This window comes from Saccopteryx bilineata, chromosome 2, assembly GCF_036850765.1.
Source record: "Saccopteryx bilineata isolate mSacBil1 chromosome 2, mSacBil1_pri_phased_curated, whole genome shotgun sequence".
NCBI classification, from domain to species: Eukaryota; Metazoa; Chordata; class Mammalia; order Chiroptera; family Emballonuridae; genus Saccopteryx; species Saccopteryx bilineata.
In genome coordinates, this window is record NC_089491.1 from 111,619,428 (window position 1) to 111,635,569 (window position 16,142).

Here is a 16,142-nt window from a genome sequence, read left to right on the forward strand (position 1 = left end):
CCAAAATCTTCTGCTGAAGTAGTAGACAGGAATGAGAAGAGCTGGGATAAGCTCAGCTGCTATACACTGCTGCTAAGAAAAATCATCAAGTTAGAACTCAAATTTATACAGCAGGTATAGGCAAATGCTGGCTTACTTGACAAGATGATGCCACAATAAATTTATTCACATGCCTGGGTCAAATTAAAAAACCACCTGGGTAAAATTATAAAACCAATCAACTAGTTACCAAGTATCTATATGTAATCTGGATAACTTTTACTAAATGTGATACATATTAAATCTTTCATTTACATTCACAGATATATAAAGAGGCAGGTAGTGTTGACTAAAGAATTGTCTATTGGCCCAGTGCTTCTAAGTTTACTATGAACCAAATACATACGTATTTTATAAGTACTCTATCAGAAAAGTTTCTCCAAGAATAGGGTTTTTCCATTATATAGTAAAAAATAATAATTTGCGTTTTGACCTATTAATTTATATGGCAGAGTATATCTGAGGATTATGGGGATGGAGTCAGAGTTTGGGTTTTAATAAAAAACTCAGCCAACTACTAATGAGGCAAACTTGAATAAATTACCCCTATGAGTCTGTCTGTTTCCTAATCTGTAAAGTTCAGTAATACCTACTTTGCAGAACTACTATAAAAGGTAAATAAGCAAAAAATGGAAATAACCAAAATGTCCTTCAGTAAGTGAATGAATATACTGTTATATCCAGACTATTCGGCTCTAATAAGAAATGAGCTATCAAGACATGAAGTAAATTTAAATGCATATTACTAAATGAAAGAAGCCAGTCTAAAAAGGCTACAACTGTAATCCCAACTACATGACATTATGGTAAAGGCAAAACTATAGAGACAGAAAACAACCTAAAAAAGATCAGTGGTTGCCTGTCAGGAGGTGGGAGGAATGAATAGTCAGAACACTGAGGCTCTTTAAGGGCAGTGCAACTATTCTGTATACTACACTAGTAGACACAGGTCATTACACTTGTCAAATCCATAGGATGTATATCAAAAAGTGAACCATACTGTAAAGTATAGACTTTGGGTGAAAATAAGATGTCAGTCAATGCAGGTTCATCAACTGTAACAAATGCACCACCCTGGCGCAGAAGGATGATAGTGGGGGAGGCGGTGCATGTGTGGGAGCAGTGGGTAAATGGGAATTCTCTGTACCTTCTGCTTAATTTTGATGTGAACCTAAGACTACTCTAAAATAGTTTTTATGAGCCCTGGCCAGGTAGCTCAGTTGGTTACAGCACTGTCCTGATACACCAAGCTTAGGAGTTCAATCCAGGTCAGGGCACATGCAAGTATCAATGAATGCATAAATAAGTGGAACAAGAAGTCAGTGTTTCTCTCTCTCTCTACCTTTACAATCAATTTTAAAAAACACAGTCTTTTAAATTATTTTTTAATTTTTTAAGTAAATGAGGACATTTGCAACCACAGCTAGCCAGTGCCTGACAAATAATATTCAATCAACTCTATAACTATTATCATCATCACATTGCTATGCTGGAAAAAAGATGCAACTAAATTTAAGCAGTTTGAACCTAGATTCAAATTCAGTTCTGTCACTTACCAGCAATTGATCCTCTCCTATGCCTCAATATTGTCATTTGTAAAATAGGTATAAAAAAGGTGTGAGAATTAGACAAATGAATATACATGCAAAACTGTTTAGAACGATGCCTAGCTCACAGTTCAAATTTCGTAAATTTTAGCAATTACCATTAGTCGGCAAACTCATTAGTCAACAGAGCCAAATATCAACAGTACAACGATTGAAATTTCTTTTGAGAGACAAATTTTTTAAACTTAAACTATATAGATAGGTACATTGTTATTAACTTAATTGGGGTACTCCTATGCTGGCCTTTGCACCCGCACGTGGTATTTTGTAACAGAGCCACACTCAAGGGGCCAAAGAGCCACATGTGGCTGGCGACTGATCTAGCAGATTGAGGAGATAATCTGAAAAGCACCCACTACAATGCCTCATACATTAAATATCAAACTTGCTTCCTTCCTTATTCTATAATAAAACTTTTCCTACATGTCAAGCATGTATCAGAGAGTGGAGGATCAAGAGTGGGAGTGTCAATCAGAGTCACCTCTGGGACTTTTCAAAACATACATACCACAAACCCACATACTAAATTAGAAACTGAGAGGTGCACATGGAAGCAAGTATATGTATTCTACCAATATTCCCGTAAGATTCTCACACACACACACACACACACACACACACACACATTCTTAGTTTACCCAACCCATCTTTCACACAAGTCCTGTTTTGATGAGGTTAAAACACAACAGCAATTAATGGGATTCAATGCACTATAAAACCACATATTTTAATATAAATTTCTTGGAGTTTCTAGATACTGCTTAAATCAGGGGTTGACAAATACAGCCCACTGGCCAAGTCTGACCTGCCACCTGATTTTACATATAAAGTTTCTCTGGAACACAGCACACCCACTCATTTCCATATTGTCTGTGGCTGCTTCCATATAATCACCACAGAGTTGAGTAACTATTTTATAGACTATATGGCCCACAAACTCGAAAATATTTACTATCTAGCCTCCAAAGAAAAAGCTTCCCAACCCCTGTTCTAGGCTATACATATAGAATGCTATTCAGTAGCCCAAATAGAATATTTAATGTTAAAACAAATAACTCTTTACATTAAGAGCATAGAGAACAGAAATACTATAGTATTGCTGATAACATTCCTTCTTTAAGGAAACTGTTCGTTCCCCAACTCCAACCAAGAGATCTTCGTCAAATACAGTGTGCCCTATTCCATGGTCATAGGAGTGGGCACATAATCTAAATCAGGACAACTTCCCAATGTAGAATAAGCTAAGATGTGCAGACTCTCTGATGGTTAGTTGAGATTTGAGATACGTGGTCAAAAAAAAAAAGAAAAATGCTGGCAACTGGGGATATGGATTCCCAGTTCACAGGAGGAAGAAGCTGCTCTACACTAGGAGAAAATGAAGCTAAAAGGCAGAGATGAGGAGAGACAGAGATAGAGTCTTGGTGACATTCTCAGCTCAGAGTTTAACTGCACCTGTGTCATCCTGAATTTGAGTTATACGAGCCAGTAAATCCCCTTTTTTCGCCCAAGTAAGTTTTAAAATGGTTGGTGACATTTGCAACCTAAAGATTACAACACAAGCAACTTCGGTCTTCAGCTCACAGAAAGGTTTATTTATATAGTTATTAATGTTTTCATGAAAATAAGGAAAGTTTTGGTCACCAGTTTTTTTCATCCCTCATTAAATCCTGCACAAATTAACAAATGATCATAATCAGAGAATTTTTAAAAACTAAACAAGGGTATATATAGTACAGTAATATCTCAATCAGTAATTGCTTTTCTTCATTTGATTTTTTTCTAGTATAAAACAACTGATAAAAAACATAAGCTACTTGACATATAAAAATAAAAAACTTTCAGGTACATTTAGCCCTATCATCTCTATTTCCCCAACAATAATTAGTGTTAGTGAAAAAGATGAGCCTAAGATACTATAATATTCTGATTTATCAAAAAAAGATTCTATCATATTTAATATGTATTATCCCTAGAAAATGAGGTAATTCGTTTGACAAATTTTCAACAATATTTGAAACAAAATCTAAAAATACTGTTTCACTACAACTCAAGAAATTAAGTTTTTCACAGTATCTTCTTTACAGAAGGCTAAAGTTCCTATACTTTCAAATTAGCTGTCTGTAGCTTTAATTTAAGGAGTTTTAAATAGAAGATTATAATTGGATAATTATTACATTGGGTGAAAATTTTACTTGCATATTTTGTAAATATAATATTGCCCTGAATCAAGTTTTCAAACTCAAAAGTTTAAAATAGTTGATATTTTATTAACTTACCCACCTGTAATACAATCTAATCATAAAATAACAGATGATGCTTTTAAAAAGAACTGCACATAACTCTGATATTAAAATAATACCTTTTTGAATTATGTAGTTGTTGGGGGTTCTGTTAAAAATACACTACACGATGCAGAGGACCCAGGTTCAAAACCCCAAGGTCACCAGCTTAAGCGTGGGCTCATCCCGCTTGAGCACCGGGTTGTTGCTTGAGCATGGGATCACAGACATGGCCTCATGGTCACTGGCTTGAGCCTGAAGATTGCTGGCTTGAAGCCCAAGGTCGCTGGCTTGAGCAAGGGGTCACTTGCTCTGCTGTAACCCCATCCCCACCCCTGGGCAAGGCACATATGAGAAAGCAATCAAAGAACAACTAAGGTGCTGCAATGAATTATTGGTGCTTCTCATCTCTCTCCCTTCCAGTCTGTCTGTCCCTATCTGTCTCTCTCTGTGTCTCTATCACAAAACAAACAAACAAAACCACTACGTAAGGACCTCTTAACTGAATGACTTACCCTAACCCAATTACCTGAACAGATCCTTAGAATACTGTCTGGAAAAAAGGCAGTCCCCATGCGTTTTCAATTTTTAACAAAGTGTGTGCATATGTACACACACACACACACACCTTCATCCATCCTGAGAGATATGTAGGACTAGTTCATCTTTTGTTATTTTGCAATGCCCTATTTTGCATTCCTCATTACTTTATGGCCTAGCAAAGCATGGAGACCATACTTAGATGCTCAATAAATATCCCTCAAATCATAACACACATCTTCAAGAAAATTAAATAGGGCAAAAAGTATAGAGTCCTCTGCCCATCCTCTCCTCAATCTCCAGACAACCTATTTTAATTATCTTAGCTACTTAGTCAGTTTCCTCCATATCTAATATATATATACTATTGTTTGAGATATACTAACTTAGCATAACATTAATAACTAATATTTATTGTACTATTAAATGCAGACATAGAACTTTGTATACATCGTCTCATAAATCTTCACAACTTCATGAAGTGGGTGCTATATTTCCATTTTAGTCTGGAAAATCGGGACACAGTTCAATAACTTGCATAGGATCACAGCCAGTAGGTGGTCAAATCAGGATCTGAACTCAAGCAGTCAAACACCAGCATTCACACTTTTAACCTATCTGTTCTTATATCTACCCACTCACAATCCACTCTTAAATACTTTTCAGATAATTCTCTCAAATTAAATAAAAAGTGAGCAAAATAAATGAAAAGAAATCAAAACAGTAAAATGGCATTTCTTGTAACAAATATAATTTTTTTGGTTCCAAAAGTCATTAATATTCAACTTTGGCTTCGCCACAATCCAAGAATTAACCCGGCGATTTTCAACCTTTTACATCTCATGGCACACATAAACTAATTACTAAAATCCCATGACACACCAAAAATGTTTTTTGACAATATGACAAAAAAAAGTATGTGTAATTTTCATTCACTCTCAACAGCTATTGTTGTGTTGGCTGTTGTCATATTTTTTATGTAACAATCTAAAGGAAAAGAGATCAATGCCCTTGACTAAACAGTCAAGTATTACATGTTTTAAAAATTCTTGCAGTAAGCCAGACCAGGCGGTGGCGCAGTGGATAGAGCATCGGACTGGGATGCAGAGAACCCAGATTTGAAACCCCGAGGTCGCCAGCTTGAGCACGGGCTCATCTGGTTTGAGCAAAGCTCACCAGCTTGAGCCCAAGGTCACTGACTCAAGCAAGGGGTTACTCGGTCTGCTGAAGGCCCACGGTCAAGGCACATATGAAAAAGCAATCAATGAACTAAGGTGTCACAACGAAAAACTGATGATTGATGCTTCTCATCTCTCTCCATTCCTGTCTGTCTGTCCCTATCTATCTGACTCTCTGTCTCTGTAAAAAAAATAAATAAAAAATTATTGCAGTACATTGGTTGAAGATGGCTGAGGTAACCAATTAGTTGCATTTTCATTTTATATATATTGACTCAGTGGTTAATATGCTTAAGGTATAGTGCTTAAACCTCAATTATAATTATATGGCCTATAGCATTGTTGCTGAATTAAAAAAGGCATGGGGGAGCCTGACCAGGTGGTGGCGCAGTGGATAGAGCGTCGGACTGGGATGCGGAAGGACCCAGGTTCGAGACCCCGAGGTCGCCAGCTTGAGCGCCGGCTCATCTGGCTTGAGCAAAGAGCTCACCAGCTTGGACCCAAGGTCGCTGGCTCCAGCAGGGGGTTACTCGGTCTGCTGAAGGCCCATGGTCAAGGCACATGTGAGAAAGCAATCAAAGAACAACTAAGAAGTCGCAACGCGCAACGAGAAACTGATGATTGATGCTTCTCATCTCTCTCCGTTCCTGTCTGTCTGTCCCTGTCTATCCCTCTCTCTGACTCACTATCTGTCTCTGTAAAATAAATAAATAAATAAATAAAACTTATTTAAAAAAAAAAAAAAAGGCATGGGGGAAAAAAAAAAAAGGCATGAGATCCTAAAGACTGCCCAGAAAAATATCTTTTGAAAGGAAAGAGTATGCCAATAACCTATCAAAAGGAGAAAAACAATTTTCGAAGTAATTTTATATTTGCTTTCTGAAAGAAAATAATTTACATATGTGTACACATGTATATCTCTAACTATACTACAGGGCAAAAAAATAATAGTAATGGAAAAAGGCAAAATCAGTTTTACTTTAGAAAAGTTTTGCATGTCCAGGCAGTGGCGCAGTGGATAGAGCGTTAGCCTGAGATGCTGAGGACCCCAGTTTGAAACCCTAAGGTCGCTGACTTCAGTGCGGACCCACCAGCTTGAGCTCGGGGTCACTGGCTTGAACACGGGATCAGACATGACTCCACAGTCACTCGCTTGAGCCCAAAGGTCACTGACTTAAGCAAGAGGTAATTGGCTCAGCTACAGCCCCGGGGCCAAGGAACATATGAGAAAGCAATCAATGAACTCGGGTGCTACAACTATGAGTTGATGCTTCATATCTCTCTCCCTTTCTGTCTCTGTCTGTCCCTCCATATCTCTCTCTCTCCCTCACTAAAAAAAAATAAAAAAAATTAAAAGTTGATTTTTTATTTTATTTAGACTAACAAGCAAAATAGAAACAGATTCATAGATACGGAGAATAAACTGACAGCAGTCAGAAGGGATGGGGTTGAGTTGCTGAGTGAAAAAGGTGAAGGGATAATAAGCAAAGAAAAAATAACTTAAGAGATACAGACAACTGTGTGGGATTGTAGGAAGGAAAGAGGGGTGGGGGAGGTGGAGGAGGGTGAAGAGGGGAATAAATCATGATGGAGGAGACTTGACCTGGCATGGTGAACACACAATACCATATACAGATGATGTACTATATAGAACTGTACACTTGAAACCTGTATAATTTTATTAGCCAATGTTACCCCAATAAATTCAATACAAAATTTTTTTAAAAGAAATGAAAAATATACGTTGCTGTTATGCAACGTAGGCAGGGAGGAATATATTTGGCATTTAAGTGAGGTAGGCACCTAGGTACCTCTTGGTAATACTTGCCTAGTTTTGATGGTAATTGGACAGTTGCAGAAATTCTGGCCTAAGAAGGGCACCAGTGACCAGGGAATCAGACCTCTCAGCAAAGAGGATCTAGGTGCCTCATCAGGTAGGTCAAGGAGACTAGCAGAGGTGCTAGCTAAGAGGGCGTAGAATGCATAGTATTGTGGCCACAAAACCAGCTACAACAAAGGGAGCTATAGTCCATCCACTCATGTTCTTCTTACAAGTCTCCTTCTGGACAAAGACTCCCACTGGAACCCGGAGCAGGAAGTATCAACTCCCATATGTGCCTTCACCAGGCAAGCCCAGGGTTTTGAACCCAAGAACTCAGCAGCGTTCCAGGTTAGCACTTTATCCACTGCGCCACCACAGGTCAGACTCTACCAGTCTTCTTAAAGAAGTGTCTTGGCAGAAAAGAGCTGGCAACCCCAAGGCTACACCCCTGCCTTAGCCTTCTTACATCCAGTAACTGGCCCTCACCCCAACTTGTGACAATTCTAAGGGGATTGCCAGCTTCAGGTGTGCCATGAGGTTGTCTGGGGCTTCGTTAGGATTGCATCACAGCTGTCTTCTCCCTTTGCATGGTCCTGTTTCACACCCTTCCCTTCCATAAGCGTTGCTTATCAAAAGCAATCTAATAAACCCTCTCCATGCTCATCTCCGGCCCAGAGTCAGCTTCCCTAGAACGCAACCTACAATCTTTTGCCCAACAACTTTATTACTAGGATTATTTGGCAGTTTCTCTTGGATATATAAATCAATACAATGTCTAAAAATAAAAAGAAGCTTTTTCTTCCTTTCCAATCTTTCTATCTTTTATACCTTTTTCTTATCTAACATCACTGACTAGAACCTCCTGTACATGGCTAAATAGACACTGAGATGCCAGGCGTTCTGGTCTTATTCCTCTTTCAACGTAGTACCACAGAGTTTAATGTTTGTGCTAATATTTTGGTAGGTATCCTTTATCAAATATTCCCCTCTTTCCCATTTAACTAAGAATTTTTTATCATGAAAATATTTTGGGTTTTTACAGTGCTTTTTCTGCTTTAATTTCAAAGATTATATGATATTTCTTCTTTAATTAGTTAATATGCTAAATTATATTAAAAGGGAGTCTATTGTTAAGCCATCTTTACATTAATTAGTAAGCCCTACTTGGTTCGTTCACACACACATGCACACGTACACAAATGCACATATTAAAAGTAGTTTTTATAAAATCTGTGAAGAGATGCATTAGTACTTTGGTTTAATATTCTAAACAAAAAATGAGACATGAATATGTAAAAAATTGATGTGAAACAAAAAATATGGCCACTAAAAAATTAGAAACTAGAGAGAAGGCAGTATTATTAAAAGTTTTGAAATTGAGGGGGGGGAATGAAGTGATTAAGAGATGAAAGCCCTATAATCTAAGCAATCCAGTTCAAAGCTCTGAGTCAGATCTTACTGAAATAGAGAGCCCCTATAATACTCTGGCAGAAGGAAGTGTTATGGCCTCATTCTAGGAAGGAGCTGAGACAACCTACTGAGGATATACTACTAGTGAGTGAAATGGAAGACTGGTGATAGCAAGTTAGTTGAACATAACACAGAGTCTCCACTTCTCTGCTGAAGTCTTTCTTCTAACCATTCTGACAGATATCTGACACTGCTTATAGGCTATACCACTCAATTCAGCACTTAATTGGATTCTGTTAAGTATTTCATATGCATATATCTTCCCAACTAGATCATTAATTTCTGTAGAGCAAAAATTAGCCTATTTTATTTTCACCCATATAACCTAGCACAACGTTATGTACCTAGTAAATAGATACTCAAGTCTATCAATCTTGAAAAACCACAACAAAAAATCAGAATATTAGAGTTTGAGGAAATCTTAAAAGATCATCTAGTCTAGACTCTTTATCTTAAAAGCAAAGAAACTAAAGTATAGTTCAGTGTCCACTAACCTGAAGTCAGAGCTGGGATTAGCACCTTAATTCCCTGATAATCAGTTCATCCTTTCCCAAATAACCTCTAATTTCCTCCATTATGATAAAGTGAATAATCACCTATCTGATCAGAAAACAAACAGCACTAGTATTCACTATATGTCAAGATCTTTAGTAGGTTAGACTTGATTGGTAGCTTATGTGCCTAGGTCTGTGATGACTGCATTATAAACATTATTCTATCTTATACTCACAATAACTCTAAGAGGTAGGTATTACTAACCCAATTTTTAAAAAGCAGAAAATATACTTTGATCATGATGATAGTAAGTGGCTAAACCTAGATTCTCAGTTTGTCATCAAAGCTTTGGCTTTATATCGGTATACTATCCTGCCTATCAGTAAATTTATCAAAAAAGTCCCAGTCTCAAGAGTCCAGCACAGTGTCTGAACCAAAGAAGATAAACTAATGTTTAAATGACTGACTAAACAAATGGATTATTTAATTAAAAAGTTCTCTCATAGCACATACCTCTAATAAAAAGGGTTCATTGTTCATATAATTACATAAACACCTAAAGAAGGTTTTAACTGTGAGCAGTTTGCATACGAACAGATTTAAGGGATGGCTAATTTTTTTAACCTACAAACAATTCATGTAGTCAAACAATTCATCTAGTCAAGAAATATTCAGTGAGAAACTATTTTTTGTTACAGTGTTAGATTTGAAGATGAACAGCAAAATAAAACTTGTTACTGCAAAGATCTATTCCACTAAATTAAACTCACACAACTTTCTAAACCAAATTAAATGTTTAACACTCCCACCTTCTGGTACAGGAAAAAGGAGCATTAACTGAGCACCTGCAATGAGCCAGTTCTTGAACCTCAACATACAGTCTCATCTAATCCTTCACAGCCAAGTGAATTAGGTAGGCAACTTCTCCATCTTCTGAATGTCACTTAGCGAATTACTACAAATTAAGGATTGGAACCCAAATCTATCTGACCAAAAATCTATGTTCTCTCCAAAAGGGAACTAAAAGTATGTAGTATTATTTTATTTGTTCACCCAGGCAGAGAATAAGTTTTCTTTTCAAGAGAAACCAAAAACACTGCTTATTTTAAAACAGAAAAGAATACATTATCACTTAATCCTTACAATAGCTCATTAATAATTATTATTTCATCCCATTATAAATGATTAAGCTCAAACTCAGAGAAGTGCCAGTAGGTTGCCCAAAAAATTCACCGCAAGAAAGTACCAGGTCTGTACCAGGTGTGAAAGCAACACTAACTACAAGGAAAAATACAAAAGGACCTTAGCCCTGTAATTAAAAGCTTAAGATTCAAAGCATCTACCTAATCAGCCCCTGTGTTTATTGGGTGTAAAGGAATTGTAGATAGTGTTTATACAAACTTCCTCTTTCAATGATGAGGAAGTCAAATTTCTAGTAATATTCTATTAAATACCAACCTAAAGACTGGTCTCTCAACTTCTAAACTGGTCTCTAAGCAATCCCTGGATTTCTTACCAGTTAACATTATTCTTAAAGTACCAAACAATGTACTATTTCACAAAGCAAAGGTTTATGAAGAGGGAAGAGGATGTTAAAATATCACACAATCAACACTTAAGTATTTAAAATACTTCCACAGGAATAGGTGAATAGAAATAGTCCTTGGCTACATTTTCAATATATCATCTGAAGGCTAGTTTTTCTGTTTCTTGACATCTTTTCAGGGCCTATGTGTGAACTAAAAGAGATATATCTCCAAACTCAGTTCTGAAAATGTTATCACTTGGGTTTTTTAAAAAATCGTTTAAAATGTTTAGACTTACTGTTCAGTTGTTTGTCAGAAATCCAGAGTAGCCTTTTCTATTGAGACTGACCGAATCTAAGAAACTGTCTCATCTCTTCTTGATTAATCAAAGTAATGAATGAGAGCATAACTGAGTATTAATATATTATATGAATAAGTGCTTGGCTTTATTCACATTTTACTAAATAATATGAGCATGCTACAAATCAAAATCCAGACAGAAATAGAATCCTTCTAACGCAAAATACCCAGGTACACAGGCTTCCACGTTCACCCAATAACACAAAGATTGTCTTCATCCTTTAACCTCATAAAAACGACAGGGATTCTTTAGGAGGCTTTGCCGCTGCCCACTGCACATCCCTGTAGATCATTAAAAACAAGAATGCTTCAAGAACGGCTGTCAGGCCTGAAGTAGCACTGGCTCAGCCAGAAGTTCGGAATGTGAGTGACCCTGGAGCGGGGCTCTGCTCACGGACACGGGAAGATGCTCCTGCTGTGATGGGCAACGTGTAGCACTGGCCCTCCCCGGGCTCGAAACAAAACAAAACACGGTACTCTGACGAACTAATGGGAGCGTGGGTCCCATTCCTGAAACTTTTGACCTCGCTTTTTCATCGCTTAAGGACAAACGCTCAATAGGACATCCGACACAAGGTGCCTGAGGTGCTGCTTATAGCATAACAGGGAAGGACATCACTTCGTCCAAGAAACTGAGTCCTTTATCCTCTACTCCCCCGCAGCGAGCTCCCGGGGAGAGATGACAGCGTCATCCAGCAGGGCGCAAGAACAGAGAAAGCCAAGCCAGCCGCGCTTCCTCCGCCCGCAGAGGCTTGTGCACGGCAGGGGCTTGAGCTGCGGTTCCGACCCAGCAGCAGCCCCGGACGCCGCGCCCCGCGACCAGCGCGGCGACAGCAGAACCGTCCACACCTGCACCTCAGCCCTCCAGGCACAGCCAGCCCCGCGCCCCAGAGCCCGCCCCGGCCGGGCCCGCCCCGCTATCTCCTCCCCGTTATCCGCCCGCCGCCGCGCCGGGGCCTGGATTCGCCTCCCCGCCCTCCCCGACTTCGGCACGTTCTGTTGCCCCCCACACGCAGGCCACCGCCCTCCGCGAGCCCGGGGAGAAAGGGCCGGAGGCTGCAGGGCGAGGAAGGCGCTCCGCGCGCTGCCTCACCTCGGGGTGGAGAAGAGGCACGCAGCCCGCTTCGGTATCGTACTCGTCCGGGCTGTCCGCCATCTTGGTGTTATAGCCCTCCTCCCGCTGCATGCCGGGAGAAAGCGTTTCGCCCTCGCGGTGTTCGGGTGAGGCGGAGGGCGAACGCGAGGCCGAGGGCGAGCGCGAGCCCCGCCGGAGACGACACGAGCGCCTCCTTCTCCTTCCCCTGCCCCCGGGATGGCCCCGCTGCCCCCTCCCCCTCGGAGGGCGCGGGCCCCTGCGCGCTTGCGAGCGCGCGAGCCGGGCCGGCCCGAGCGGGAGCGCGCTCTGCTGCACTGCGCTGGGGCAGGCGGGAGGAAGGCGCTGGGCGTGGGCTCCGCACGGGGGGCGGGCCTGGCCCCAGGCATATCTGCGCTTCTGGTCTCCTGGGGAAGGCGTCGGCGGGCGACTGGTCCATTGCGGTGGGATACCCAGCGGCGGCACGGTGACTAGGTGGTCCCAGGCACACGAGGCGGCCCATGCCCGCAAACTGCACTGTTTCTCCCCGAGATCCCCGGGACCCCTCCTTAGGGACCCCGATGGAACCGTCACCCGGCTCCAGGTACAGGTTTTGGGATCTCAGGCTTGAATGCAAGTGTGCATCGCCGATGAAGACAGAAGAGGCACCCCCTTCTTCCGCACTCAATAAAGGTCACCCCGAAATTTATGCCCCCCGAGGGGCGGGGGCATCCGTAGAAACACGAATGACGCTTGAAGCTTTCTCCTAAAGAAGCCTTATAAAAATGATCCCAGCCTGTCCCTTCTTGGTCTTCAATTAAAAGTTACTACATAACAATGTTAGGTCCTCAAGTCCCATACGCCCCCATCTACTGCATTTTAATGTAACCCAGGTATTCAGAATTGGAGTAATTTAAACCTAACGCGCTGAAATGGGAACCAGATAAAATGACTAAACCACTTTTAAACGGATATTAGTATTGTATGAGTGGGGGGATTCCTTCCAGGAATTGTACTGATGGGACAGTTATAGAAAGCTTTCACCTTTGTTTTTAGCTATTAAAAATGGTAATTCTAGACCTAAACTTTTCAGAAAAATTGTAAATCTAAATCTAAACTGCTCAGAGGAAGATTTAGCAGAGATCATGAAACATGAGCTCTTAGAGGTCCTGACACTAACCTGCCTCGTGTTAAAGCCAAATCAGCCAAAAACCAGCGGAAAGAAGTCTACAATCCACTAACATCAAAGTTATTTGTACTTCAGGAGGAAGGACACTAGAGAGGAAGCGTTAATAGCACTGGAAAAGGGAGGAGGGTGAAGCGTCTTTTGTAAGATTTAAATTCCCGCCAAAGGAGTCAGGAGAGTCGAGGGAGAACAGGGATAAATTCTGGATTGAACGCCATTTCTGAAGCGGGATTAGGAAAAACGGGGATTAACCAGGAATTGGATGCTATCATGAGAAGAAATCGGTTTAGTGATTGGGGAGCCCAATAATAAGCGAAAATGGCAGAGTGGGCCTGGATGTCATTAATAAGAGCATTAGTACTCAAAGAAGGAATATGGCATTTTTGCAGTTGTTGCGTGGCAGTGGGAAAAGCAAGGTTCCCTGTTAAATTTGCAGCTGGCTTTAGCTGTGTCTATGCTGGCACTGCTGCTTTTTCTCATTTTAGTCAGAGCTGATTATCATTCTTTTGGTACTGACCCAAACCAAGAATTTTGGTTTTGACTCTTCTACCCAGCATGCAGAACTAGAAAGAATTCTGGTTCTGCCTTTGGAGCTCTAAACTACTTTCAGACACATTCTAACATGGACAGAAGTTATTTTCACTTTGACAGTTGAAATGAATTTGCCTCACCCTAGCCTTATGCCATGCATTTACTGGGAAGAGAGAGAAGATGGAAGTAAAGAAAGGAAAGAGTGGAAAAGTTGGGAGATGGGGCAAAGAAGATATTGGATTATATTTTCTTTTTTCTTTTTCTTTATTTATCAATATTTACTTTTTTAGATTTTATTTATTCATTTTTATTAGAGAGAGAGGGGAGAAAGAGAGAGAGGGAGAGATAGAGAGAGAACAGAGGGAGGAGCAGGAAGCATCAACTCCCATATGTGCCTTGACCAGGCAAGCCCAGGGTTTCAAACCAGCGACCTCAGCATTCCAGGTCGATGCTTTATCCACTGCGCCACCACAGGTCAGGCCGGTATTGGATTATAGAGGGGAGAAAAGCACTAGGCATGGAGAACAGGAAAAAATGTTTCATGGATGCCCATGTATTAGGAATATTGGAGCAGGAGCAGTGGTGGGATTCAAATAATTTAACAACTGGTTCTTTGCCCTAATGACTGTTTTGAGTATAAAAAAAAAAAGATATACCAAAAGGTCACTTACTATTTCATGCATTTAATACCTAAATAAGAACAATAAAAGAGGTACACAAAACTAGATTATGAGAGTTTTTAAATATTAATGAAAAATATTAAATAATACCTGACAAAAACCAATAAAACTGTTATTTAAGATATTTCCATATTGCTTTCTGATTGTCATCCTCACTTGCAATTTTCTTCACTAGTATCCTAGCTTCCTATTGGTTTCATCGTTAAGGGACAGAATGAATATCCCTTCAGTGCTTAGAATACGTTGTTGTACAGATAAACGTTACTCTTTGCCTTTTGACCCTCATCCTGTGCAATAATCTGGGCACCTGTAAGCCCAAGGGAACCCCCTGAGCACTACAAATTGGGAGATAAGAGGATTACCTGAGAAAGGCTCAGCTGAACAAGCTTGAGACCCTTCATTCAACTAAGAAAGTGATCAGTGAAAGCCCTTCTTCTATGTGTATGCACACTTTTTCCTGGGAAGAGAATCCACAGCTTTCATCATATATTTAAGTGGGTATTGATCCAAAAAGGATTGCCCAAATCTAGGAATATTTGAAATGTAAAATCCACATTTTTAGAAGTATTGCCTCCTTTTACATTAATGAAAATTTACACTGGGGATTTTTACTATATAATATTATTTAAATGATATTAATTTATATGAGTGGTTTGTAAATAATTACCATAAGAACAAGAATACCAACCCTATAAATAATACTTAGCATATTGCTTTTTCAAAGTAGATATTCCATAATTATTTGTAAAATGAATTAAATTAAGAAGTTAAGAAAAAAAAGGAAAGGATATATAAGCCTATATATGGACAAAATTTCACGTAATTTATTTCCACTAGGGAAAATAAAGTTATACCAACTTTATTAGGATTTAAGTAATATGTTTGGTTTAAAATAGAAAGTGATCCAGAGTATTTAATCCATATTGCTCCTTCTCTCCATTATCTCCCTCACTTCCCCCACCCCCCTATCCATTCATTGCTCTTTCCTGCCTATGATTTTTGCAAACTGATCACCAAGGACTTCATCTCCTGGGCTATCTGGCCAACTTGGCTGCTGTTCCGGTTTGGTTGATGGAAGGCACTGGCAGAAGAAATAGGTCAGAGTATTTCTTCCCAGTCCCCCTCTGCTTTGACAAAGCATCTGTGTCAGCAGCTTCATCCCTCCTAGACTACAGTGGCCCCCAACTGGTCCCTCTTCTAGAGTTCCAGCTGTCAGCTGCCTCTCCTTCCCGTGTCCCCTCAACCTGAGGGTATAGCTAGTCTCTGGGTGGCTACCATCCCTTGCTTGTTCCCTTAAACCAGTGCTGGGATTCAGCCGGTTCGCATGGGTTCAGCAGAACCAATACCTAATTTTTTG

General features: G+C 40.0%; 1 protein-coding gene across 1 annotated transcript in view; it reads right to left on the reverse strand.

The window, feature by feature from the left end:
- The window catches only part of ZDHHC17 (zinc finger DHHC-type palmitoyltransferase 17), a 102,596-nt gene extending 89,960 nt beyond the window's left edge, over positions 1–12,636 (reverse strand). The window contains exon 1 of the mRNA XM_066257633.1: positions 12,410–12,636. Within this exon, the coding sequence (XP_066113730.1) occupies positions 12,410–12,502 (93 nt within the window). The 5' untranslated portion in view covers positions 12,503–12,636. The remainder of the gene's footprint in view (positions 1–12,409) is intronic.
- Positions 12,637–16,142: the final 3,506 nt, after the last annotated feature.